Source organism: Balaenoptera physalus (genome assembly GCF_965194825.1).
Source record: "Balaenoptera physalus genome assembly, chromosome: 16".
NCBI lineage: Eukaryota > Metazoa > Chordata > Mammalia > Artiodactyla > Balaenopteridae > Balaenoptera > Balaenoptera physalus.
Window position 1 is genome coordinate 82,907,678 of NC_138898.1, and position 27,050 is coordinate 82,934,727.

General features: G+C 55.0%; 1 protein-coding gene across 4 annotated transcripts in view; it reads right to left on the reverse strand.

The window, feature by feature from the left end:
* The window catches only part of CLIP2 (CAP-Gly domain containing linker protein 2), a 77,385-nt gene that overhangs the window by 32,086 nt on the left and 18,249 nt on the right, over nucleotides 1-27,050 (reverse strand). For all 4 annotated transcript variants that reach the window (XM_082432301.1, XM_082432302.1, XM_082432299.1 and 1 more), the window contains 2 exons: nucleotides 26,147-26,337; nucleotides 10,442-10,992 (listed from right to left, as the gene is read on the reverse strand). In XM_082432301.1, the coding sequence (XP_082288427.1) occupies nucleotides 10,442-10,992; nucleotides 26,147-26,270 (675 nt within the window). In that variant the 5' untranslated portion in view covers nucleotides 26,271-26,337. The remainder of the gene's footprint in view (nucleotides 1-10,441; nucleotides 10,993-26,146; nucleotides 26,338-27,050) is intronic.

Below are 27,050 nucleotides of genomic sequence, written 5' to 3' on the forward strand. Positions count from 1 at the left end.
TTAGGGTTCACTCTTGGTGTTGTACATTCTATGGATTTTGAGAAATATATATAATGACTTGTACCCACCATTATAGTATCATACAGAGTAGTTTCAGTGCCCTAAAAATGCTGTGTTCCACCTATTTATCCCTCCCTCCCCCGCCTCCTGATAACCAACGATCTTTTACTGTCCCCAGAGTTTTGTCTTCTCCAGAATGTCATACAGTTGGAATCATATAGTATGTGGCATTTTCCCACTGGCTTCAGTCACTTAATACTACGCATTTAAGTGTCCTGAATGTCTTTTCATGGCTTGACAGCTCATTTCCTTTTAGCCTTGAATAACACTCCACTGTCTGGACGCACCTTAGTTTATTTATCCATTCACCTACTGAAGAACATCTTGGTTGCTTCCAAGTTTTTTAATTAGGAATAAAGTTGCCAGAAATATTTGTGTGCAGGTCTTCATGCAGATATGTCAACTCATTTGCGTAAGTACCAAGGAGCAGGATTGCTGAATCATATGGTGAGAGTATGTTTAGTTTTGTAAGAAGTGGCCAAACTGTCTTCCTAAGTGCCTGTGCATTTTGCATCCTGGCCCTCCCCAGCAATGCACCAGAGTCCCTGTAGTTCCACTAAGGGACTGTCCCTCCCCACACCCCCACTGGGGGACAGGTTGGGCCCCAGTCTCCGGAGGGATGCCCCACCCGCTCCTTTTCCAGCACCTGAGGGTTATCTGTGAGGCTGGAGTCCCCGCTGGCCTGGGCCAAACACCGACTACATCTCGGGTCTCATAAAACAAGGGAGGTGGGCAGACTGAATTTATCTGTTTCTCTGGGATTTTCCTCTGAGGAAGTTAAAATAGGTGGCTCGTTTAAAATAAACCCATGCATCTCGCCCACAAGGACAGACAGCTCTGCGATCAGGAGGCTGGGGCAAGTACCCCCCATCTCACAGGGCAGCCGTGAGGGTCCAGTGAGGGGCTCATTTCCAAGGCCTGGAGCAGCACCTGCCGGGCCGCTGTGGCGCAAGAGCAGAGCAAGCGGGGAAGGAGGGGGTCCTGGCAGGAAGGAGGCTGCCCGGGAGAGACGGGCAGGTGAGTGGTGGCACTGGGACACCTTCAGGGAGACGAGGGGACAGAGGCGAGCAGCCCCTTTCGGTGATCCTCCCTTACCGTGTCCACGTCGCTGACCTCAACAGCTAGTGAGGGGCATCTGGGGCTCAACTAGCTTTGGCAGCATCGACATCATACACGTGGTACCTCACGCGCTCTCAGGACCACCTGGCAGGGCCATGAGTCATTCACTGAGCAGGAAGGTTTGAGCGCCTTCCTGGCACCGGGCTCTGTTGCAGGCACTGGGGGTGCAGCCATGTGAGCAAAACACCCCAACCTTCCTCGTCAGGGCGGGAAGCAGACAGCCCAGCAGTAAGTGAGTAAGTGCTGTCATTCCAGGAGGATGACAAAGGCTACGTGGAACAGCACAAGAGGGCCCCGTCTCCAAGAGGTGACCTTGGCGCAGAGGCCTAATGGAAGCAGGGCAGTGAGCTACGGGGAGCCCTGGGGTCAGAGTCCCAGGTGGAGGAGGTCAGCAGGGCACGGCAGAGGCACTGGCCTGGTACGGGAGCAAAGAGGAGGCCGGGGCGGCCGAGTGCAGCCAGGACGAGGGCGAAGTCGGATCATACGAGGGTGGGCGGGCAGACCACAAGGGTCTGGGGGCCATGGGAAGCTGGGTGGGTTTTATCCCACGTGAGATGGGGGCTCCTGGAGTGTTGGGCCCTGAGTGGGGGCAGGGAGACCAAGGAGGGGGCGGTTCCATTGCTGGAGAGAGGGGAGCTGCCCACAGAGGTGGTGGGCTGGGGACCAACTTGGGTGTATTTTGGAGGCAGCACCAGAGGCCTGATTATGAATCACGTGGTCAGGAGAGAAAAGCAGGACGTAAGGCCAACTGCCAAGTTCCTGGATTGGTCTGCTGGAGACACACGTGTGCCATTCACTGAGATGGGGAGGACGGGGCGGAGCAGGTCAGGGATGGGGGTTGGGTGTGTTATAGCTTCAACTGTGTTCCCCAAAAAGATACGCTGAAGACCTGACTCCCACGACTATGAGTGTAACCTGATTAAAAAATAGGGTCTCTTATGGGAGTTCCCTGGTGGCCTAGTGCTTAGGATTCCGGGCTTTCACTGCCGTGGCCCGGGTTCAACCCCTGGTTGGGGAACTGAGATCCCGCAAGCTGTGCGGCACCGCCAATAAACAAACAAACAAATACATAAATAAAAACAGGGTCTTTTAGATGTGATCACGTTAGGATGAGGTCATTAGGACGGGCCCTAATCCAATATGACACCAATATGGTGTCCTTATAAGAGAAGAGACACGGAGGGAAGAAGGCCACGTAAAGACTGAGGCAGAGATTCAAGAAATGCACCTATAAGCCAAGGAACGCCGAGGAGTGCGGGCAACACCAGAACCCAAGAGAAGGGCATGGAGCAGATTCTTCCCTTGATCCTTCAGAGACAGCATGGCCCTGCCAACACCTGGGATTTCAAGTGTCTAACCTCCAGAACTCGGAGAGCGTACATTTTTGTTTTAAGTCACCCAGTTTATGGTACTTGTTACAGCAGCCATAGGAAACTAATGCAGGTTAAGTGGAGATGTTGACTAAGGGCTTGACACATGAGACAGGAGATGGAACCCTGGGCAGTGTGATGCCCACATATGCTTGGACTGTCCTAAGTCACGGGCCTAGATGGTTCCATCAAGGGAGAGACAAGCGGAGGCTGGAGTTCTGACCTGATGCTGGGAAGAGGAAGAGCAGGGAGGTAGGAGGAACCAGGGGAGTGTGTGGAATCCCAGGAGGTGAGGGAAGAAAGTGCTTTTAGAAGGAGGCAGGGAGAGATGGTGGCCGATTCTGCTAAGAGGTGAAATAAGATGAGGACTGAGAACTGACCATCGTACTTGGAATGTGAAGGGCCCTGGTGGCCTTGCTGGGGGGGAGTTCCCTAGAGTGATCGGTGATGGGGAGAGAGCAGGAGGTGGAGACCACGGTCACGGACGGGCCTCTTAAGGGGTTTACCTGAAGAGAGGACAGAGAAATGGGCAAATAGCAGGAGGAAGACAAGGGGTTGGGGGAGAGTCGGGAAAGGGGGAATGTGCAGGGGAGGAGGGAGGCTGTCTGCAGGGGGCGGGTGGGAGGGGCTGGCCTCGGACAAGAGCTGGAGGTTGGGGTCCTGGACTGGACAAAACCAGCTGGAGGGAAGACAGAGTGCGCAGACGCTGGCGGGTCTGGTGGTGGACAACAGCCCTGTTCTTCCCGGGAAGCACAGAAGAGTCACAGCTGAAATGTGGGGGAGGGGCAGGCGCTGGCAATTTTTTGGAGAGAAGATGGTTATGAATATTACAGAAGAAGAGACTGAGGGTCAGAGAGGCTAAGCGGCAGGTAGTGAGTGGCCCAGCTGACTCCCCCAAGTAGGTCTGCGGGCCTCGGGTCCGTCCTCTCCCCAGCCCAGCACATGGGGGAATCGGTCATTTGTCCTCCCAGGCACGTGGATACTTTAAAGAAAAGGTGGGAGGGGGCAGACAGAGACTACTGCACAAACTCAGGCCAGAATTCCCCGACTGTGACCCTGGGAAAAAGGGAGACATTTCAGCACTGCCCTGGCAGTCCAGTGGTTAAGAATCCACGCTTCCACTGCAGAGGGCACGGGTTCGATCCCTGGTCAGGGAACTAGGATCCCACATGCTGTGCGGTGTGGCCAAAGGGAAAAAAAAAAAAGGGAGACATTCTGGAGTCTTCCTAGCCTGGGGTCAGTCTGACCTCCCAGGCCCTGCCCCTGCCCCTCTAGGAAATGGGAGGACTAAAGGCCACACCCTTGCCCCCTGCCATCCAGCCAGAAGCCCCACGACACACAGAGGAAGCAGGAGGCAGATCTAGTACCTCCTGGGCCCCCTGCCTTACCTGGCTCTGCCCCCCATTAGCACAGCCTGAACACGGAGGCCCAGCAGCCCTGTGTGCTCGGTGGGCCACCGAGTCCCCTCCTGCTCACCCCTCCCCGCTCCCAACCGACGCCAGCTCCCTCTGCCTGAGCGCCCAGGACAGCAGCCCCCAGGATGCCCCCTGGCCGGTCCTCACAACCCTCTCCCGTCTACAGCCAGGCCTCACACTGGGCATCACAGCACTTGCCCCTCAGCTGTGAAGACTCCGGGGTGAAGAAACAACACCCAGAGCAAGGAAAGAAAACCAGCCTTTCCCGGGAGCTCACTACACGCCGGGAGTCTTCCTTATTCTATTTATTTATTTGTTTGTTTATTTATTTATTTATGCCACACCATGGCATGCGGGATCTTAGTCCCCCGATCAGGGATGGTACCCATGCCCCCTGCAGTGGAAGCTCAGAGTCTTGACCACTGGACCGCCAGGCAAGTCCCTTCCTTATTCAATTTATACAAATCCTACGAAATGGGAATATCAGGCCCATTTTAAAGATGAGGAAACTGAGGCTCAGCACCCTGCCCTGGGACACTGCTGTGAGCGGCAGAGCTGAGCTCACGCCCAGGCCTGTACACCCCAGAGGCCACCTTGCAGCCTCCACACTACAGATGGCCCTGCTGGGTGTCTGTTCTCAGCAGAGTGGTGGGAACTTGACCGGGGCCTGAGGAGAGAGGGAGACACCTGCAGAGAGAAAACCTCATTCCTCATCTCTCAGGAGGCGGGTCCCACACTGCCCAGGCCAGCTGCCGAGGGGGCAGCAGGCAGGACACAGCCCTGCAGAGAACCTACCCACCCACTGCAGAGGGGCCGGGCTGCTCAGACTGCCTCGCGGGCTGGTACACGCTGGGTTATCTGCAAGGCCAGGCTGGCACCGGCAGGGAGCTGTGGGATATGCCGGGAGAGGGTGCCAGCAGTACAGGCGATTCCCTGGAAAGGTTTCTTGGTCCACCCTCCTCAGGATGCTTCTGTGGCCAGTACATGAAGGGACATAAAGGGGCAGAGACTTCAAGTACTTGGAGATGCTCCACTCAGATCCCGCTTCAAGGAAGCCCTTGCTGCCCTGCTGTGCGGAGCCCCTCGCCTGAGATGCGGCACTCAACATGCGGTGACTGAGCGAGGCCGGGGCAGAAAGGCCCGGACACGTTGGCTCAGCACAGGACGCTGTGATGGGCAATCTCGCTCCAGAGCTGCCCCAGGTTGGCCGAGACTCTGTCTGGCCTGCAGAGCAGTCTGACTTCTCCCTCTGCCCAATCTTTCACAGAAGTTAAAAGCCCTAAGAAACACCCCAAACCCCACCTTTGTGCCTACTTTTGGAGAACCCGACCCTCCACAGCAACCTATGGGCCATCTGACATCTTTGGGGGTCAGAGCTCTCCCATTACCCAATGACATCCACTCCTTGCGGCTTTGGCCCTGGGGCACCTCTTGGAGCCACAAGCAACCAGCCAGACCTCTTCCTTCCTGAGACAGCCTCCTCTGGTCCTTGCTAATCATACCCCATGCTGGCAACTGTAGCTGACCAAGATACTTCCAGCCCTCCACCTGGACTGCTGGATCCACTCGGGGTGGGGGGGATACAGAGGACATTCCAGGACTGGTAGATAGAAGCCCAGAGCTCCTGTTCCAGGCCAGCCCATGATGTGCTGTGTGACCCCAGGCAACCGCTCACCCTCTCTGACCTTCACGGTCCTTCCCTGTACAATGGGTGATTAAGGCCCGGTGGTCTCTGCCCCAGCAGGCCTGCCTGAGTCTGGATCAGCCCTCGGGTGGGGCTGTCTTCCTACCCCTCTTCTGTGCCACCAGTTCTCAAGCTGCCTTTCTACATAGTCTCGGTTCCTGCTTCTCCGTTAATTCCCCTGGAACGTCTCTTCTCTTCCACGACCTAAATTCCAAACTAATGGCTGGCTCCAGAGTCTGCCGCACCAGCCCTGCTGCCTCTGGAGCAACATCCCTAAAACCACGTGGACAGACCACTTCCTGGGATGGACCCTCGAGACTACACCTTGGGGGACACACACAGCAGCTATGTCTCAGGCCAGCTAGGCAGCCGAGGGCCCCCCATAGGCTCCCCGGGCCTGGAAGGTGCCCAGGGGTGCCAGGGTCCCACCAGACTGGGCCACTGGGCCTGGGTCCCATCTCAGCTGTGCCAGGCATGTTCTAAAAGGCTGTGTGTCCTTGGACAAGTCATTGCATCTCTCTGTTCCCACCTCTGCCATGTGTCCCAACTCCAGACACCCAGGATCCTTGAGTACTACCCCAAACTCACCCAGTCCGAGCTATGGGAGCACTCAGGGAGGGAGGATTTCAGAAGAGGAAGTTGGGGCGGAATAGAATGATTCGATGCTGGAGGAATTTCAGGGATTAGCCAGAAAGGTTATCTGTGTGTGTGTGTGTGTGTGTGTGTGTGTGTGTGTGTGTGTGTGTGTGTGTGTGTGTGTGTGTGTGTGTGTGTGTGTGTGTGTGTGTGTGTGTGTGTGTGTGTGTGTGTGTGTGTGTGTGTGTGTGTGTGTGTGTCCTGGGGCGGGGGAGTGGCCGAGGGCGGGAAGGACAAAGGCAGGACAACCCAGCTCTGCCACTTCCACTCTGGGTGCTGTGGGAAACTCAGGCCTCTGATTCTCATCCTCAGCCTGTAAAATGGAACAATGAACATCTGCGTCGTGGGCAGCTGGGGTAGTAAGAGGTGAATGCATGCAGCTCAGTGTGGAACTCCAAACCACACCTGAAAATTCTGCCAATTTGGCTCTGGCAGGCATGTGACAAGATTCCCAGTATTTAAGTGACACTATTCCAGGAAGGTCAGGCATGTTCCCCCTGTGTCACCCTCTCAGGGGTTCCTCCAGGGGCCAGGGCCCCTCAGGGTTGAAGAGGAAATGGATTCTGTGTGTAAAGTTCTTGGCACAAGGCTCCGCTCCCAGCAAGCACTCGGCCAGCGGAAGCCAAGGACATGCAGGCCGACGTGAGCCGCTGTGCGACCTCAGAGAGGCTCCCCGAGCTCTGAGTCCCTCCCTGTGCCCAGGACCCCATGGCCCAGGGAGAATGCCCACCCTTCATGGACTTTAATGCTGATACCAGCTAACACTTCACAGAGCTTACTTGGAGCCAGACCACCTTCTAAACACTACATATGCAGCAGGTGAAAATGTTTTTTTTTTTTGGCCACGCTGTGCGGCTTATAGGATCTTAGTTCCTCAACCAGGGATCAAACCTGGGCCCCGGCAGTGAAAGCACAGAGTCCTAACCACTCGACTGCCAGGGAATTCCCAGCAGGTGAACTTTTACCCCCCCCATCTTACAGGTGAAGAAACTGAGGCAGAGAGAGGATAAACAACTTGCCCACGACTATTTGGCGAGTACATGGACCTCCTGGGGTAGTGCTGAGGCCCAAACGAAACCAGGATCCAGAGGTATCACTGAAGAGCAGCGTAACTTAACGGACATAAATTCTGTTATTTATGTTCAAAAATAACAAATATTGTTCATGCCTTTGACCCGGGTCAGAAGCAGGTTTGTGGCAGGTGAAGCTAACGTAGCTTAGGTAATCAGAGCCCCTCACATACACCAGCCTCTCTGGAGGATCTGGTGGGGGAGGGCCCTGACAGTACATTCACGGGATCACATGATTTGTAAAATTTGCGAAAGCAGTATTTTTTGTATTGTTGTTTCCTAAAAAGCCCCCATCCTCAAATTGTATAAGCTCAGGCCTCTACCTCCATTCATGTCCAGGATATAATTTGTTAAAGGGAGGGGTAGGGATAGGAAGATGATGTGTCAGGTGTTTACAGAAGGCACAAGGGAGAAGTAGCAAGTCCCAGGGTCAGCCGAGCCAGCTGGATCCTGGCTGTGCACAGCGGTCCAGGCTGGAGGACTAACCCAAGGGAAGCTGTGGACTAGGGTGGGGCAGGTGGGGCTCCATCCTTGAGGTGAAAGTAAACCCCTCCTTCAAATTCCTCTCCCCAACCCACCAGAATCCAAGCATGTCCTGTTCCCAGGGCAGTCACAGTTGATGAGTGAATAAAGGAATGAATGGCCCAGCACCTCCTGACTGAGTGGCCCTGGGCAGGTCGTTTTCCAGGGCTGAGCCCAGTTTCCTCATCTGTAAAATGGGGAGATAACACCCATTGCGTAAGGCAGTGGGGAGAACCAAAAGAGACAAGGTGCAGAAAGTGCTGGGCGTGGATACGCCCTGGAGAAAGCAGTGTTTCAAACCAAAGGATGCAACCCAGTCTCAGGCTGGGAAGTCACTGGGGCCCGTCTGCTGCTACTGCCAACCCTGCTGAAGGGCTGCAGTCTGGCGGAGATTTCCAGAGCAGTGCCTGCCTCGTGCCAGCTTGAGTGCCCCCTGCTCAGTACGTCCAGTTCTCACTCCCTGAGGGGGCAGCAGGTGCAAGGGGAGTTCCAGGCAGGATCACACCGGGGTTAAGCCTCTCTCCTCCCCCAACCTGAGGAGCATTCAGGGATGGTGAATAACCCTAAAGGGCTCCACTGCCCACCCCACAGGGCACTCACATGACACTACCCAGGTCTTGCACAGCCAGAGCCCTTGGTAACTACGATGCACTTCCACGGCCAGCAGCTTCTCAATGATCCCAGCAAAAGTATCACACGGGAGTTATCTATGCCCGTCCTGCTGAATGGACAGATGATGAATGAATGGGAATGAGGCCCAGTTAAGTGAATCGCCCAGCATCACACAGCTGGCAAGTAGCAGCAAAGGCACGAACCTGGGCCTGATTTCCCTGCAGTGGCCATGGCCAGCAGGTGCCCTCAGATCCCAGGCATCCCCGAGGACAGCTCAGTGAGACTGTAAGCCAGCTTGCCTGACCACTCTGGGTTATAGCTGATAAGATGTCTGAACCATCCAACCTTGGGCCAGCAGTCTTTTTTCTTTTTTTAATTGGAGTATAGGTGATTTACAATGTTGTGTTAGTTTCAGGTGTACAGCAAAGTGAATCAGTTGTACGTATACATATATCCAGTCTTTTTTGGATCCTTTTCCCATATTGGTCTTTACGGAGTATTAAGTAGAGTTCCCTGTGCTATACAGTAGGTCCTTATTAGTTATTTATTTTATATATAGTAGTGTGTATATGTCAATCTTCCAATTTATCCCCCCCTTTCCTCCCTGGCAACCATAAGTTTGTTTTCTCTGTCTGTGACTGTATTTCTGTTTTGTAGATAAGTTCATTTGTACCATTTTTTTAAAGATCCCACATATAAGCAATATCATATGATATCTGTCTTTCTCTGTCTGACTTACTTCACTCGGTATGACAATCTCTAGGTCCATCCACGTTGCTGCAGATGGCATTATTTCGTTCTTTTTTATGGCGAATATTCCATTGTATATACATACCACATCTTCTTTACCCGCTCCTCTGTCAATGGACATTTAGGTTGCTTCCCTGTCTTGGCTACTGTAAATAGTGCTGCAGTGAACACTGGGGTGCATGTATCTTTTCAAATTATGGTTTTCTCTGGACATATGCCCAGGAGTGGGATTGCTGGATCATATGGTAGTTCTATATTTAGTTTTTTAAGGAACTTCCATACTGTTCTCCATAATGGTTGTACCAATTTACATTCCCACCAACAGTGTAGGAGGGTTCCCTTTTCTCCACATCCTCTCCAGCATTTACTGTTTGTAGATTTTTTGATGATGGCCATTCTGAGTCGTGTGAGATGACACCCCATTGTAGTTTTGATTCGCATTTCTCTAATAACATCTCAACATCTCTCAGTGATACTGAGCATCTTTTCATGTGCTTTTTGGCCATCTGTATGTCTTCTTCGGAGAAACATCTATTTAGATCTTCTGCCCTTTTTTTGAGTAGGTTGTTTGTTTTTTGATATTGACTGCATGAGCTGTTTGTATATTTTGGAGATTAATCCCTTGTCGGTTGCTTCGTTTGCAAATATTTTCTCCCATTTTGTGGGTTGTCTTTTCATTTTGTTTACGGTTTCCTTTGCTGTGCAAAAGCTTTTACATTTAATTAGGTCCCATTTGTTTATTTTTGTTTTTATTTTCATTACTCTAGGAAGTGGAGGGCCAAGGGTCTTGAGCACTCTGGTCCCCAGCCTTTTCCAGTATAATCCTGGCACATCCACGCTGGTGGGCTGGATCAATGGATATCAATGACAGCTAACATTTTGAGGGCACTAAGTATCAGGCACTGTCTAAAGGCATTAACATGTATTCACACATTTCAACCTACAAGGCAGGTACTATTAAAGTTCTCATTTTACAGATGGGAAGACTGAGGCCCAGGAAGGTTAAGACACTTGCCCAGGGTCACACAGTGACAGTCTCCAGGGTCCCCACTTTACCTGTCTCCCTGGTCACTCTGTGGTTCTGACCAGGAGTGGGTGCCCCAGCCCGGACCCCACCCGAGCCCCGTGGGTCCCCCGCCCTGCCCAGTCCTGGGGATCCAGTTCACTCACGTGGGGTGGAGTGCTTGGGGAGGGGGGACTCACCAGCACACGGTCTCCCAGGCGCAGGTCCTTGTCACCCCGCTTCACAGAGCCGCTGTCGGAGAGGTTGGAGCCCGACTCGTTGCCGGTCTTGACGGAGCTGTTGAGGACGCTCTCCCGCAGGGGGATGACGCGGCTGGTCAGCGGTGGCGTGGCCGTGCCCGAGTGCAGCGACAGGTTCTGGGTGGTCAGCGACTCGACCGAGTGCGCGTCGCTGCCCGAGCCCTCGGCCGCAGGCTGCCGGGTCAGCTTGGAGGGCCGCGTGAAGATGCCCTGCAGGGCTGGGCACTCGAAGTAGCGCACGCCGCCCACGGCGCCGTCGTTCTTGCCCACCGGCTCGTCCAGCACCACGCCCGCCCACTGGCCCGGCGCGAACTGCGTCTCGCCCAGGTACTGCACCACGCCCGGCTTCACGCCATTCACCCACACGCGCTCGCCCACCACGAAGTCCCCCACGAACTCGTCGCCCACCTCGGCTGCCTTGGCGCCGGGCTTCTCGGGGGCGGCGGGGGCCGCGGCCGGGGGGCCCGAGGCCTGCTTGTGCAGGGGGGAGCCTGTGGAGGAGGAGGGAGGCGGCGGTTAGGGCTCGGGTGGGGGCTGGACCCTCGGCGGTCCCAGGAGCGCGTAGTCCAGCTGGCCGGGGGGAAACTGAGGCAGGCGGGGCTGGGAGTGGGGCCTGGGGCGGGTCTCACTCCTCCTGGGCCGTAGGCATCCCCGGGTGGCTCCCTACTCTGCCAACCCCTCTGGAAAGTTCTAGGGAAGAAAGTTCTAGAGAAGCTCAGGACAGTGCCTCCTCTGAAGGCTTTCCACTGCTCAGGGTCACTCGAAATTGAGGGCAGAATGAACCCATGACCGAGGGTTGCAAGCTGCTACTTCCGCATCCCGGTGGGCTCAGGACCTCAGCTGTTACTTTGAGGCCGCCCATGGCCCCATGTGGGACTCAGGTCTTGTGGGGGGATCTCTGTGCCCCCCACCTTCTCCTCCAGCCAGTTCTGGGCCCCACGAAAGGCTCCTAACTGTTCCTTGACAGCTGACCACAGACATCTCAGAACAAGGAAGGAGCCAGAAAACCCTCTTACTCCACTCCTGAGTCTCCCTCTTCTTCCCGGTCCCCAAGCTGCAGCCCAAGCCTCAGGGCACACAGACCAGGAAAAGGGGGGGTGAGGAGGGTGGGAGGCGGAAGCAAGCACTTAATCTCACTCCTGGACTGAACTCCAGGCTCTCTGGCCTGAACTGGGTACCCTGATCCAGCCCCTCTTTACAGAAAGAATGACCCTGAGACTCAGAGAGGCCAGGGCCTCGCCCAAGGCCACACAGCAGCAATGGGGACTCAAACCCTCGGAGGGGGCCTGCCTCCCAGGCCTGGGCTCGGATGTGCTCTAGACTCAGAAGAAGAAGGGAAGCGGGGCAACCTGCTCACGATCACTCACAAGAGGACAAAGCAGAGCTCAAACCCACCATGCTCTGTGCGTGTCTGGCTCCTGGGCCCCACGCAGGGCCTCCTGTGCAAGTGGATGCTGGCAAGCCTGCCCATTTATACCTCAAGGTCTGGAGGCTGCCCCTCCTTCCTGCCAGACCAAGTATCAGGCAGGGAAGGACTCATCCTTTTCCTCCTCTACTCCAGAGGCTGACGGACTTGTCAAATACAGATGGGGACAGCAGGCAAGCAGACACTGCCATGCCCCTATCAGAATTGCCTGTGTTTCTGGTCCTTTCCACGGGGAGCCAGTAGAGGGGCCACAGGGGCAGCGGCTCCACCAGCATCCTCCTTGTACCCAAGGCCAAGGAGCCTGGGGCCGCAGGCCTGGCTGCATGCTGCCTCAAGCCTGGAAGGACAGAGCTTCTGGGAGATGAGGAAGCCACACAACTCCAAGGCAGGGCTGACATACAAGCTCAAGCAGGCAGGTTCTCCCTCTGGGACACTGGTAGTGGTGGGAAAGCATGTGATCACCCAGGGCCTGGGGAGCCAGGACGGGGGTCCTAACTGAGGGGCAAGGGGCTCCCTCTCAGCTGTGAGCTGGGCTCCTGGGAAATCAGTGAGCTTTGCTATTGAACTTGATTAACAACCAGAGTGATCACACCCATGAATTGATGCTCTGTGCTAAGAGGCAGACATACAGTAGCTCATTGGACCCTCACAGTTAACCCTGTGAAGTGATTCCATGATCCCATTTTACAGATGAGGAAACTGAGGCTTAGAGCTATCAGGTGCTTTATCTAGGCCCCCCAGGCAGGAGGCAGCAGAGCCAAGGTCCGGCCAACAGCCCCTGGCTCTTGGTGCAGGGCACTTTCATTCATCCAGGAAATGAGTACAAGGCACCCGCCATGCCAAGCCCTAAACTACAACCACCCCAATCTTGGACTCCTCTGCATGGACCCGTTTCCTAGATTCTGACCAAACCCTATAGTTCCCTTCGAGCAGGGAACAATCTCATCTTGCACTCCTTCCTGCAGAGGGATGTCTCCTTCTCCTTCTGTGGGACCCTGCACGGGACCCTGGGGGCAGGGGCAGGGGTCCCCAAGGCTCTTCTCTTCCACCTGTGAGATCCCACAAGGTGGAGGCCACAGTAGCTGAGGGAGCAGACCCTGGAGCCCCACCTCGGTCTCCTCACCTGCCCTCCGCCACGGGGCTGCTGTACAGTGATGGACACAAAGCCCTAGGGACGGTGCCTGGGTCACACAAGTGAACAAGTGCTGACCGTTCTTACTGTGATGAAAATGATTGATCCTCAAACTAAGGGATTAGAAAAAATTTACAACCACAGAAGGATCAGGGGGCAGAAGAAGGGCTTCCAGGCAAGTTCTGGTGACCTTGGACCCGTGGCTGTGCCCCCACCACACACACCCCCCCCAGAGCAGCCAACCTCGTCCTGCTGTTCCCTGTGCCTGGGCTGAGCTCCAGGTCCCTGGTTCTCATCTAGGACAATCCTGTTACAAGGAGCTTCTGCTGGGATCACAGCAGTACGGGGCCTGGGAACTCCACTAGGTCAGGTGGGCCCATTCCTTAAAAAAAAAAACCTGCTCTGAAAAGCAGCCATAGTGGGAGGAAGCCACAAGTTAGATGGTGCTCCGGGTCCCTTGTAACACTGCCCAAGCAGCCCGTGGGTCCTGCTAACAACGAGGGGTCAAGGTTATCATCATTGAAACAGCAGCTACCATTCATGAAGTGAGACTACTCGCCCTCAATTGCCTGGGTACTTTTTATATACATATATATATATATAAAAATGTATTTATTTATTTATTTTTGGCTGTGTTGGGTCTTCGTTGCTGTGCACGGGCTTTCTCTAGCTTCGGTGAGCAGGGGCTACTCTTCGTTGTGGAGCACGGGCTTCTCATTGTCGTGGCTTCTTTTGTTGCGGAGCACGGGCTCTGGACACACAGGCTTCAGTAGTTGTGGCACGTGGGCTCAGTAGTTGTGGTTCGCGGGCTCTAGAGCTCAGGCTCAGTAGTTGTGGCGCACGGGCTTAGTTGTTCCGCGGCATGAGGGATCTTCCCGGGTCAGGGCTCAAACCTGTGTCCCTTGCATTGGCAGGCGGATTCTCAACCACTGCACCACCAGGGAAGCCCTGGACTCAGTACTTTTGCTATATTATATTCTTATCTTGCAGATTAGGAAACAGAGGTTATAAAACTTGCCCAAAGTTACCCAGGGAGGAGCCAGGCCCACCTGGTCTGGCTCACAGCTTCCTTGTAAGGCAGGCATAGGAGGTGTCTAGCAGGTGTCAGTGCCTTTCCCATATCCATTTCCAGAACACTTCCTTATGCTGAGGGGCTCTGTGATGTCTGCTTAACAGAATGGCCGTGGCTCAGGTGAGACCCTGCCCTACCTGTTGTCTGTGCAGAGAGCACAGAGAAGGGTCCCAGGTCGAGGGGGACCCTGCGTGGCTATTCTTGGCAAGAACCTGCCTACTCAGCTGTCCTCCCAGCTGTCCTGGCCCAGGCAGACCCCCAGGTAATCTCCTTTCTTCCCCACCCCCATCCCTTCCAGAGGTCACAGGCCCCGGGGACCAGTTGTTTGAACAGCTGCTAAAATAAAATCCAGGTCACGAGCCTGGAGACCACACTTGGGTGTTCTGCTGCATTTTTCCTCTTTGGTGCCCCAGTCTCACAGGCACAAACTTTCACCCACTCCCCCACTCACCCCGGGGAGCTTGCAGTCGCCTGAGCTGGGCAAAGCGTGGCAACCCCGCTAGAGCCCCTTTCCCTCCAGGGAGCCATTAGTAACACACTGGCTGGGCCTGGCCGAGCCCCTTCCCATATCTGGGCCTCAGCTTCCCCATGGGACAACAAAGGGCGAGGTCAGAAATTGCTCAGGTACTGGCCAGCACTGACATTCTACGAGCCCCACCTCTCCTCCCAGAGGAGCTGTCGTGTGTCGTAGAGCTATGAGACCTGGCTGATGGGCTGAGCCTCTGGGGCGGTTCTGGAGGCTCCCTGAGGGCAGGGCCTGGGCCTCCCCGCCCTCCTAGTTCCTGCATGGACCGGCATGGGCTCGGCAAAACCCCAAGAAAGCAAAGGACAGCAACAGACTTAAACCTCACGCCAGCAGCTGATCCTTCCCCAGACACCAGGCACAAGGGAATTGACTGCTGGTTTCACGTTCAAAGTAGAACTTTGAAAAAAAGGGCTAAAGGACATGGTGTGGAGTGACAGCAGCTGGTGGCCTGGTCCAACGTGAGCGGGGGGCGCTCAAGGCGGGGGTGGTGGGAGGTGCCCAGATGAGAGCGCATCCTCCCCTGCTTCCGCAAGGACTTTGGTCCTGCCCTGCCTGGGAAGCGGAGACAGGCATTTTGCATACCTGCCGAATCTCAGCCACCAGGGACCCCATTCGTTGAGCACCCAGTGTCAAAAGTGGGGCCAGCAAAGGGGTGGGGGGAACACCAGGACCGCAGCTACAACTCAGCAGGCCTTCTGCCTGGCAGGAAGGCACCAAGGTCCGTGGGGCCCTGGGGTTGCGGAGAGAGGGCTCATTGCAAACAGAGGTGGGAGCACCTCCCAGAACCTCTGCCCTGACAGTCACAGGGCTCGTTCCCTCACCTCCTCAGAGAAGCCTTCCCTGACTTCTTCACCTAAAAGCCCACCCACTTGCAGCACCCTCTACTCACTTTATTCTTCAAGAGATTTACCCCATCTTCACCTGTGTACGTCTGCCTCCCAGACTTAAATGGAAGCTCACACGGGCTGTGTTTCCTCTCCAGCACCCAGCCTGGTTCCCCGCAGCAGGCCCTCAATGCAAGCTGCACTGCACTGCCGGCTCAGAACTGCGGCCCACCCCGGCTCTGTGCTGGGTGCATGGAATAGTCAACAATCCGAGCTGCAGAAAGTCGCTCCCATTTCTTCAGTCAAGGAATCTGAGGCTCACTCCAGGCAGTTTCCGGTTCACCTGGTCTCCTTTCCGCCTTTGTACCTCCCTGAGCCCTTCCCATTTTCCCTGTGTTTCCAGAGGAAAGCTAAGAACCCTCTTCTCCTTTTATTTATTTATTTTTAAAAATTTATTTATTTATTTATTTATTTATTTTTGGCTGTGTTGGGTCTCAGTTTCTGTGCGAGGGCTTTCTCTAGTTGCAGCAAGCGGGGGCCACTCTTCATCGCGGGGCGCGGGCCTCTCACTATCGCGGCCTCTCCCGTTGCGGAGCACAGGCTCCAGACGCGCAGGCTCAGTAGTTGTGGCTCACGGGCCCAGCTGCTCCGCGGCATGTGGGATCCTCCCAGACCAGGGCTCGAACCCGCGTCCCCTGCATTGGCAGGCAGACCCTCAACCACTGCACCACCAGGGAAGCCCCCTCTTCTCCTTTTAGAAGCAAACCTCCATCCCCCTTTGGTCTTCCCTGGGACCCCCCTCCCTGCCACCTCTCTCCTCTCCCGCAATGGCCCTCCGACAGAGGTCAGAGCCCATGGGTGGCATGAACACCGCCCTGGCCCACAAAACAGCTTCCCTCACCTCACCCCCGCCTGCTGCCACCCATTCTCCTTCCCAGCAAACAAGCTTTTCTCTCTCTAAATGTTTATTACATAGATCATTCACGTCCACTGCAGAAAAATTTTTAAACATAGTTACTGATTAAAAAAAACAAAAGGACCTATATAGTTCCATCATATAAACATAGTCACAGTTAACATCTTGGTGTGTGTTTTTCCAGGCTTTATCCTGTGCGTGTAGGGGCATGTGTGTGTGTGTGTGTGTGTGTGTGTGTGTATGTGTTTGTGTGTGTGTGTGTGTATGTGTTTGTGTGTGTGTGTGTGTGTGTGTGTGTGTGTGTGTGTGTGTGTGTGTGTGTGTGTGTAGTACTTAAAAGTCAAAAACACAAGCCAGGCTGTAGTTAGATATCACTCGGTCCTCTGCTCTTCCTGCAGTTGGTATTTTTCCATCCAGCAGTGTCTAGAAGGAAACCGTTCCATGCCCTAATAAGACTCTGCTTCCCAGTCCGTCTCTGACCCTCAGCTCCCGACCCCTCCCCGCTCTGGAAACTTCTCCTGCAAGGATCCCTCGCTGCACTGCAGGGGGCCCTTCCCAGCCTTGTGGTGCCCGGCCCTGCTGTCCATGCGCCTCTCAAGGCTCCCTGCTCCCGTGACAGGACTGGGGCCTCCCCAGTCCTCCACCCTGGCCCACCCTGGTGGTCCTCTCTGACGGGGCAGTCTCCATCCACTACTCTCTCCGCCTATATTCCAGCCAGTGCTGTGCTGGGAAAGTCTTAACTAGTTCTCCAAGAGAAAAAAACAATAATAATAATAACCCTGATTTTGTAGCCTTTGCCAATTTCCATAGTGTAAATTCTCCCACCATGATCCATCTCAAGCTACCAGCATGATGCCACTGAACACAGAATTGGGAAGAGATTATATATAGTATTTCCAACACAGAGTAAATAACCTCAAAGACACAAATGCTGGGGACTTCCCTGGTGGCGCAGTGGTTAAGAATCCGCCTGCCAATGCAGGGGACACGGGTTTGATCCGTGGTCCGGGAAGATCCCACATGCCACGGAGCAACTAAGCTCGTGCACCACAACTGCTGAAGCCTGCGCGCCTAGAGCGCATGCTCCGCAACAAGAGAAGCCACTGCAATGAGAAGCCCGTGCACCTCAATGAAGAGTAGCCCCCGCTCGCTGCAATTAGAGAAAGCCCGTGCATAGCAACAAAGACCCAACGCAGCCATAAATAAATAAATAACAGAACAAAACAAAAAAAACACAGATGCTACAAAATCTTACTAGTAGTAAATAGTAGCTTTTTTACCAGTAGTAAAATAGTAGTAGTATTAGTGGTATAAACACTACTGGGAGAACTACTAGAAGTCATGAGTTTTGAATATTTATTACCTATGTTTTTAATAGAATGTACTTAATTTTAAGTTCACACAATCTGATTGTTTAAATGATGGCTGTGTTTAATACCTAGCTTGCAAAATTCCTGACAATTTCACAACTGGTTCTCGTGAGCCGGCCTGGGCCAGCGCCAGCACACCATGGGCCCTATCCCAGCCCACACCCTGGATAGTGGCCCATCAAAGAACCGTCTAAATTATCTAGACCCTGTGAATGAGAGACAGGAAGAGGAGACAGAGAAGGACCAAGCCCCTGACCTGTCTCCAATGCAGGGAGCAGGTGGGGAGGGGCCAAGAGGCAGCAAAAATGCCCCTCTTCTCTGGTCAGTACCTGGGAACCCTGCTTTACACCGAGCTCCCCTATAAGCTAACGCTCTCCTGCACCATTAGCTACTGCTTATATGCTGCCACATTTCTGCTTTTTAAAAGACGTTAATAAATTCCCTTTGTAAAAGATCCAAATGACACAAAATGACGTAGAATGAAGCTGTTCTCCCCAGTCCAGATCCCTTCCCTGGCCGCCAGACCTGCCCTTCCAGTAGCTGCCTCCTCCTGGATGTCCCCCAGGACTTCACGTTAGACATTCTGAACCAAAGTGACCCCACCTCCAAAAGCTCCTCCTCTGTCCTCCCCATCTCAGGAGTGCCCCCCACCCATCCATTTACTCAGGCCACTAACCCTCATTGCTCCTCCCCCCGCTCCCACCACCCCCAAACCAGTTATTCATCAAGATCTAGCAATTTCACAGAATAACTCCTAAATCCACGCCTCCCTCTAGGGTCTCAGAGATCCCTCCCGAGATCAAGTCCTTGAGATTTCACACCTTGCCCAGCAGAGAAGCTTCCAGAACGGTCTCCAGCATCCAGTCTCCAGCCCCCTGTTTCAGGCCCTCCTCCAGAGCCGTCAGCATGAGCCCTCTGAAGGCAAACTCAACCACATCATCACTCCCCCGATTCATTTTCACTCTCTAGATGGGGATCACTTTTTATGTTAACCTTTGGCTTTTACGAGAAGCCCATGTTACTTGTGTAATAAAAAAACATAATAAAAAATGAAATACAATACTTGAAAAAGAAAATAATAAAATAATGTCATCTGTGGCCCATTTCCCAAGGAAATAATTTAGAAAGAAAAAACTGACTCACTGTCTTGTTATTCACAAAACAAACAAAACCTGGATTTAAGGGCCCCCCAAAATAGTAAGCAGTTATATAAATTATGGTCAAGTCTTTCGGATTATTAAGTACTCTTTAAAAACAATTTTTCCAGGGCTTCTCTGGTGGCGCAGTGGTTGAGAACCTGCCTGCCAATGCAGGGGACACGGGTTCGAGCCCTGGTCTGGGAAGATCCCACATGCCGCGGAGCAACTAGGCCCGTGAGCCACAACTACTGAGCCTGCGTGTCTGGAGCCTGTGCTCCGCAACAAGAGAGGCCGCGATAGTGAGAGGCCCGCGCACCGCGATGAAGAGTGGCCCCCGCTTGCCGCAACTAGAGAAAGCCCTCGCACAGAAATGAAGACCCAACACAGCCAAAAATAAATATTAAAAAATAAATTAATTAAAATAATAATAATAATAATAATTTTTCCAGGTTACAGCAGGAAGTGTTTATGATGTGATGCTTGGTGAGAAAGGGTTCAAGAGTGTCCCAATGCACAGTACACAGGCACGAATGCCTGGGGGTGGGGGAAGCGGGAATAGGAAACAGGATAAAAAGGGATCAATTTAAAAAACACAAGAGGGGCCTTGGAGGGACCCACAGTGATGATATGACATGCACCAAGGAGCATGATGAAGTTGGCCCTTTGCCCCTGCAGGCCAGAGGGAAAAAAGCGTTTCTATAAACGTTCCATAGAACATAGTTCAACAAGGTGTTAATAGGTATCATGAAAACAAAACCTTAATCTCCAAATTCAAACAAACTTGAGGAACAGGGGTTTAAGCAAAGTTAAGGTTACTTTGCTGCACGACTTGTCAGAGCCTTTAATGTGCGAATGAGCAGTGTGATGACTTAGGAAGGGCTATAAATAAGGTAACTACATAATTTATAATCCAAAACCAGACACGGTGGAGAGAAAAGAGGTGCTATTAATATAGTATCATGCCAAGACCACAAGCATAAACTAGGGCTGTCCCAGGCAGTACATGGTCACTCTGGCCTAAAATTATAGCATTTTTTTCTCTGTGTCACCTAAGGAAACCCTGCCTGCCCATCAGGCCAGCTCCACCACCCCTCACTGGCACTGCCACCCCATGAAACTCCATTCTTCCTTGGTTGGCACAGCCTGCCACCCAAGCTGCCAGGGTACGTGTCTGCACCCCACCCAGAACACAAGCCCTGGGAGGCGGGGTCCACACAGACCCCTTCTCCATCCCCGGAGCCCCAGAATGGGGCTGAAATATACCCTGGCCACGACCCTGACCTCCCCTCCTTGGTGGCCCCAACGCAACATACATAAATGCCCCACAAACCCCAAAGCAGCTTTCTGCTCTAAGACCCCGGCTCTCCTGGCAGGGACTCAACACCGAGGTCCAAAGGAAGGGATCAGGTCTCTAGAGCATTCCTCAAGGGAGCCAGCTTTCCCACCGTGAGCCCCCCAGCCCGGTCCACCCTCCAGTCAGTCCCTTGACAGCGCCCCGCCCATATGGCCTCTGGAAAGACCCCTCCCAACCCACTCTGACCAAGGCAGGGCCCGCCCCCTGTGGCCACCACAGGCCTGGCATCTCCCCTGCTATGCTGTCTCCAGCCATCCATTCCTGCAGAAGGGACCCTCTACCAGGCCGTTCCGGGGCGGGCCCCAGTCCCAAGGATTGCTCAGCGTCCTTCCTGAGCCTAAGGGAACTCAGAAGCCCCCTTCTGTTCCCCTTACTCCCAAACCAGGGGGACAGAGCCCCTACCCAGCAGACTCAGCTGAGGCCCCAGGGAGAAAAAGATGCGGGAGGCTTACCCTGGAAGGAGCAGAGCCAGCTCCCCATGGAGAAGCCCTGCTACGGCCACGCCAGCCACGGCAGGCAGGCAGGCAGGCGCTGGCAGCTGGGCCCCTGCTCTCCCCAGCTCCCCCTCCCCCCGCCCCCATTCCCAATCGATTCTGGGCGTCATCAGGAACATTAGGAGGCTGCCCTGCCCCCCGCCCATCCGCAGCCCAGCCACAGAAAAGCTCAGCTTGGCTTTCCCCATCCTGATGCCATTAAAAAGTTTAGGATGTGGTCAGGGGAGGAGAGCAGGAGAGCTGACCTTGAAGGGAGTGAGTGCCGCCTGGAGCCAGTGCTAGCTCTGCAGGAGCAAGGGCTGGAAGTTGGTCCCGGTTCTGCCCAGGCTTGCGCAGCATCTGGGACAGGTCAGTTAAAACAGGGGTGAAGCCACCTACCCTCGTAGGGAGCACGGGGATCAAGGTGAAAGACACAAACCTCCGGGGGTGCAGTGGAGTGGGGTCAGCGTCTAGGACTAGAGGCCAGCTGTGAAGCTCTGCGGGACCCCCCACCCCGGGCACGTCAGGCTGGCTCCCATGTCTGGAGCACCCACAGGGTGTGGGGGCACCCGGGCCCCAGCTCAATAAGCCAGAACTGCAAAGGTCTGGGCCCCTTGGGGGAGATCGATATATAGGAGGTGGACCGTGCCCCAAGTGGCCCGCTGCTTTTCTGAGGCGGACGCCCATGCACGCGCGTCCTCGACCTCCTGTGTCCTGGGTCCCCCACGTGTGCAAAGGCCACAGGCACACCGGGGGACAGCTGTGACCAACCTAACGAGAAGAGATCGCTCCTCCAACCCTGCCCATCTAGCCGGTGCCTGAGCAGAGTGTGGGAGTGGACTCAGGAGTCCAGCCACCCCAGCTGTCTCATCCCTGGGGGCAGTGGGTGCCAGCAGCCTGAACCAGCTTTAGACCAAGCCCAGCACGAGTCTCAAGCCCAGCCCTGCTACCCTCTGGCCCTGTAACTCCGAGCAACTCAGCTGAGGCCTCCAAGCCTCAGTTTTGTCATCTTTCAAATGGACAGAAGAGCAGTTCTCTCACTCAGTTGTTAATGAGAAAGAAATGTGATAAGACACCTGCTGCAGGGCCGGCCTGTGACACACAAGTGTCAAACGCCGTCCCTCCTAGATGGGAAATCTCTGGGGCTGGACCACAGGGCAAGGGATGGGAGAGGCCCTCCAAGGACCCGCCTGCCCCAGTGGGGGGCAAGGGCGGAGGGACCTCGACAGTCGCCTATGGTCTGTCCCTGTCCCTAGAGTCCTCCCCAGGTCCCTGCGGCCAGCCCTTCTTGTCCCAAGAGGGACACCCACGGCCTAGCCTGGCCTGCCCCCACCTGAGGCTCAGAAGCAGACCCCAGGAAGGACTAAGGGCTCCTGTGCACAGCCTGCCGTGGTTCCTACGACTGCCCAGCAGTGTTGGACCTGCCCGACCACCGCCGGCTGCTCCTGACCCAAAGGGAAGGCCTAACCCCAGCAGCATCTTGAGCCGCCAGCCCGGAGACCTGAGCTCCCCCCACATCTTCCTCAGGCCCAGGATAGGCTCCCAACCCCCAGGCGGCCTGGGTCACAGCTCCCCAACTCCCTTCCGGTCGCCACTCCTGCCCCGGCCCATTCACAACCCTCCCAGGCCTCTCAAGCCGCTCTCCATCCCCGTCCTTAGAGGTCTCAAGACTCAGGACTTTTGTAGCCACTACTGCCTCTGCCTGGATGCCCTTTCCCTGACCTTGCCTCGGCTGGGCGGGTTCCTGCTTGTCACTAAGATCTTCACACCAGTGTCACCTCCTGAGCGAGGACCCCCTTCCCCGCCCCGACTGCCTGATCTGAAGCAGCCTCCAGGGGGTCCATCCCATCTGGCTGAGCTGCCCCTGACCTAGAGGCCCCACCCAGGTTGTGGCCCACGGGTGGGTCCCAGACCGCCTTCCTGTGCACCTGCTTTGACCACCTCTGGGCCACCTCCTGGTGTAAGAGACCCCCTCCCACGGCCCCTCCGGTCCTATTGCTCCCTGTATGTCACCGCTCTGGGAACCGACACAGGCCGTGGGGGGCGGAGGCATCAGCCCAGGCCTGACCCTTGGCAGATCCTCTGCCCGGAGGCTGAGCTCATGCTTTGGGAGGCTGCCACTGCCCCGATTCCCAGAGCAACTGCCCCCCCTCCAACCACCATCAGGCTCCAGCCTCTGCCAGACCCTCTCTTGGTGCTCCAGCACCCACCCCCGGAGTCCCAGCCTCCCAGCCTCCCATGGGGGTGGGCACCTCCAGCACCTCGGAGAGCTGATGGCCAGTTCCACGGGGTGGGTGAGGGAGCCTGTGGGCCAGGAGTGGGGCCACCATCCTCCCCTGCTGCTGCCACACGTCCCGCCTCTGCTGGGACTCTTGTTATGAGACCTGGAGCAGGGACAAAAGCAGCTCTGGGCGGCAGAAATCTCCCTTCCCCTGTCACAGGGCTCCACTGCCCTGGCCAACTGCTCCCGGCTCTCTGCTCCCTCCCCCAGCCCGGGGGTCTGTCTCTCTTGGACCTGCAAAGGCAGCAGGTGCCAGAGCGGGAAGGAGGGCGGCACCAACCGCAGCTGCAGCCTTTTGCTGCCACCTTGTCCCTCGGCAGGGGGCGTGTCTCTGTGATCAATCGGGCATTCATGGAGTGGCGCCTCCTCTCCCGGCACAGTAACAGCCCTGCGGGGTTGGGGTCCAGGCAGAGTCAGACCACCCAGCCCCCACCCTCAGCGGCCCCCAGACCACCGTGCGGTGTGACCAGGAGGCAATCAGCAGGCCACACAGTGTGGTCCATTCCCCTTCCCTCGAGAGACCAGGATGTAGCCATTCAAAATGACAGCAAAGAGGACACTGCCCTGGCACGGGGGCGGGGGGCACTTCCCATAGAACGCAATCAAATGTGAAGCAGTAAGATGCAAGTTTGGATACAACCCATGACTTAACTGCTTGAAACAACAACATGTGAACAGAAAAAAAGACCAGAAGGAATATGTCACAGTGGTGGGTGTGATTAGGTTAAATGGAGGGGTAATGGGAGTTCCTTCTTTTATCACTCAAATTTTTCTGTAATGAGATTATGGAGGGATGAAAGGAAAAGAAATTACTCTTTAATGAGTCTTGTGCCTGCAGGCACTTTCCATTTATTAACTCACTTGATTCCACGAGAGAAATGACATTATCCCATTTGTGGCTCAGAGAGGTTAAGTAATGCTTCCAAGGTCACACAGGAGGGATATTAGAGCTGGATCAGAGCCAGAACTCAGGCCTTCTGGATCAGAGAGGAGGCAATGAGGAAAGAATCCAGAAGGTGCTAGGGGCTCTCTCCAGTGGAGAAGAGGGTCAGGGTCAAGCCTGGCTGGAGCCCTTCTCCAGCCAGTGGGCTATACAACTCCCACCCGCACTAGACCACTAGGCCCACTTGGTGCCTCTGCCCATGCTCTGTCTCCAGGCCCCACATCGTCGTCCTCCTCCACACTTACACTCCCCCCTTCCTTCAGGCTGAGCTCACTCACACTTCCTCCAGGAAGTCTTCCCTGCAGCCCACTCATGATGGTCAGCCCCTTCACCTCCCACAGCCCTGGCAGTGAGGGCAAACATCCTCGCCCGGGTGACCACGTGCCTCCTCACCAGTCTCCCCAGCCCCGCTCTTAACCCCTGCAACCCGCCCTCTGCCTGGTGCCCTGAGGGATGCCAACACCACCAGACGATCTTTGCTAACATCCTCCAACAGCTCCCATCACACTTAAAACAAATCCAGTCCCCCTGCCCTTCACCACCTGCCTCTGCTGCCCTCCCCAACCTCATTTCACACTCCTCTTTACCCAGACTTGTCTTCTTTCTCTTTTTTAACAAACAATCCATTCCTGCCTCAGGGTCCTTGTGTTACTTGTTCCCTCACCTGGAACAGCCTTTCCCCCTTGTTTTTTCCCCGCCTAGGTTCTTCTCAGGCTCAGAAATGAGGAAAGGAGGATTTGCCACCTTGAAAGGGGTTGTCTGGGCCTCCACATGAGCCTGTACCAGGCAGGGCTGTCCATGGGCCACATGACACGTCTTCCTCACCTTTCCATGCTAGCTGTCTGGCTTTCCCAGGGACCTGGTTCTGTCAACTGCCCGTGCCTTTGGCTCAAATTTCACTTGACCCTACCCAGGGCCCAGATTGCCCAGTCTGGCCTGTGACTGTTTTTGCCTCTCCAAACTTCTATGCCAATCAGATGACATGGACCCTGTCTTACCCTGCTGGCTGGAGTGTCGTCAAAGCGGGAATTTGTGCCAAAGATGTTCATCACAGCATTATTTACCAAAGTGAAAAATAAGAGGGCCTCCCTGGTGACGCAGTGGTTAAGAACCCACCTGCCAGTGCAGGCGACAGAGGTTCGAGCCCTGGTCCGGGAAGATACCACATGCCGTGGTACAACTAAGCCCGTGTGCCACAACTACTGAGCCGGCGCTCTACAGCCCGCGAGCCACAACTACTGAGCCCATGTGCCACAACTACTGAAGCCCACGCGCCTAGAGCCCGAGCTCTGCAACAAGAAAAGCCACTGCAGTGAGAAGCCCGTGCACTGCAACGAAGAGTAGCCCCCGCTCGCCGCAACCAGAGAAAAGCCCGCGTGCAGCAAAGAAGACCCAATGCAGCCAAAGATAAAATAAATAAAATAAAACAAATAAATTTATAAAAAAAGAAAAAAGCAGATTTTCAAGTTGTATATGCAGCATGATTGCAAAGAGATAAAAAAAAAAAAAATGAAAGGATATAAACCAAAATAGTAATAGTTACCTCTAGGGAAGATTATAGGCAATTTAACCCCTACATCAAACTTTCCAAATATTACAGAGTGGACTATCTTACTTTTTATCACTAGAAAAAGCCAATAGCTAACAGCTGTCCTCAACCCATTTGCCTTCAGAGCTGGTGCATCCAGCCCGAGCACCTGGCCTTACCCCTGCCCTGCCAGGAACCCTCTGCCCACCAGCAGGAGGACTAGCGGTTACACAAGTAAAGCTCAAATGGCACAGGTCTGGGTGGTAGACAAGAAAGCTGATGGGAAGATGGGGATCATCTCAGACCCTGGAAGGGGAATGAGTGGGGGCAGGGAGGCTGGCAGAGGCTGGAGTTTGAATTGGGCTGTGTTTTCCAGGCTGAGTGACGTGGGCAAGTTGCCATGCCTCCCTGGGCCTCCATTTCCTCATCCCTAAGGGAAGCCAACAGTGGTACCCGCCTCCCAGATTTGGAGGAGCGTGAAAAGGAACAATGCACATAAAGCATGTGTCACCGCCCGTTCATTTTCAAAGGGATGTGGTCAGACATGAAGAAGAACTTCTGGGAACTGCTGGCCTCCAGGCTGGTCAGGGAGCGGCCCAAGTTCCCTTGGCTCTTCCAGAAGAACCACTACCAACCCAGCTCCACCCTCGGCCCTGCGTACCTTCCTTGGAGCCAGCGGCCGTCACAGTGGCAGAGGCCGAGGTTGATCCAGTGGACGTCCGGCCCATGGGGCTTGAATGCTTCCCCCCGCGGCCGGGGGGCTTCAGGCCGCTGGGCTTCTGCATGGTGGTGCCACTCGGTGGGCAGAGAAGGGTCCGTGCAGGTCACGTGCTCTCCGCCATCGTCACTCACCTGTGGGCAGAGAACAGGAGGGATCACATCACAACGTCACCAGATGGCAGAGCACCCCTGGCCCCGTGAGGCAGGGACCATGTTCACCCCCATTTTCTAGATAGGGAAACTGAGGTACAGAGAAGTGGCTGCAGGCGTGGGCCCAGCATGGCGGTGGCGCTGCCAGGACATGTGTTCCAGTCTGCCAGACTCTGGGTCGGGCACACACTCGCTCTTACATCCGGGACCCAGGAGGTGAGAATCGGGAGCAAGCCGGCTCAGGGGTCTACGGCACAGGCTGTATTAACCCCAGCAGCCCCTTAGCAGGACCATGCAGGCCAGCACGGCCACCAACAGCTGAATGCAGCTCTCACCACATAGCACTGGCCAGCAGATTCTGACATGCGTGGGCAACCCAGTGGGTCACTCTCCAGCGGCCCCCAGACCCCCTAGGACCAGCCAACAGCTCACATCCCTCAATGCAGGCTGGACAAAGCAACATCTAATTTGATCAGCCAGCCTCACCACACAGGCCATACGCCAGCTTTGGGTTCACCATCCAGCACTCACCCACTCCACCCCAGGTGCGGGGACACACACACAGAGGAGCTTACACCTGCCTCAACCCCCCGCCAGGATGGACTTGCTGTGCCCTCAGCCTGCCCTCCCGCAATTACAGCTCCCTGTTTTCATGACTAAGCAGAGAAGGTTGCGATGCATATGGCATATAGGGC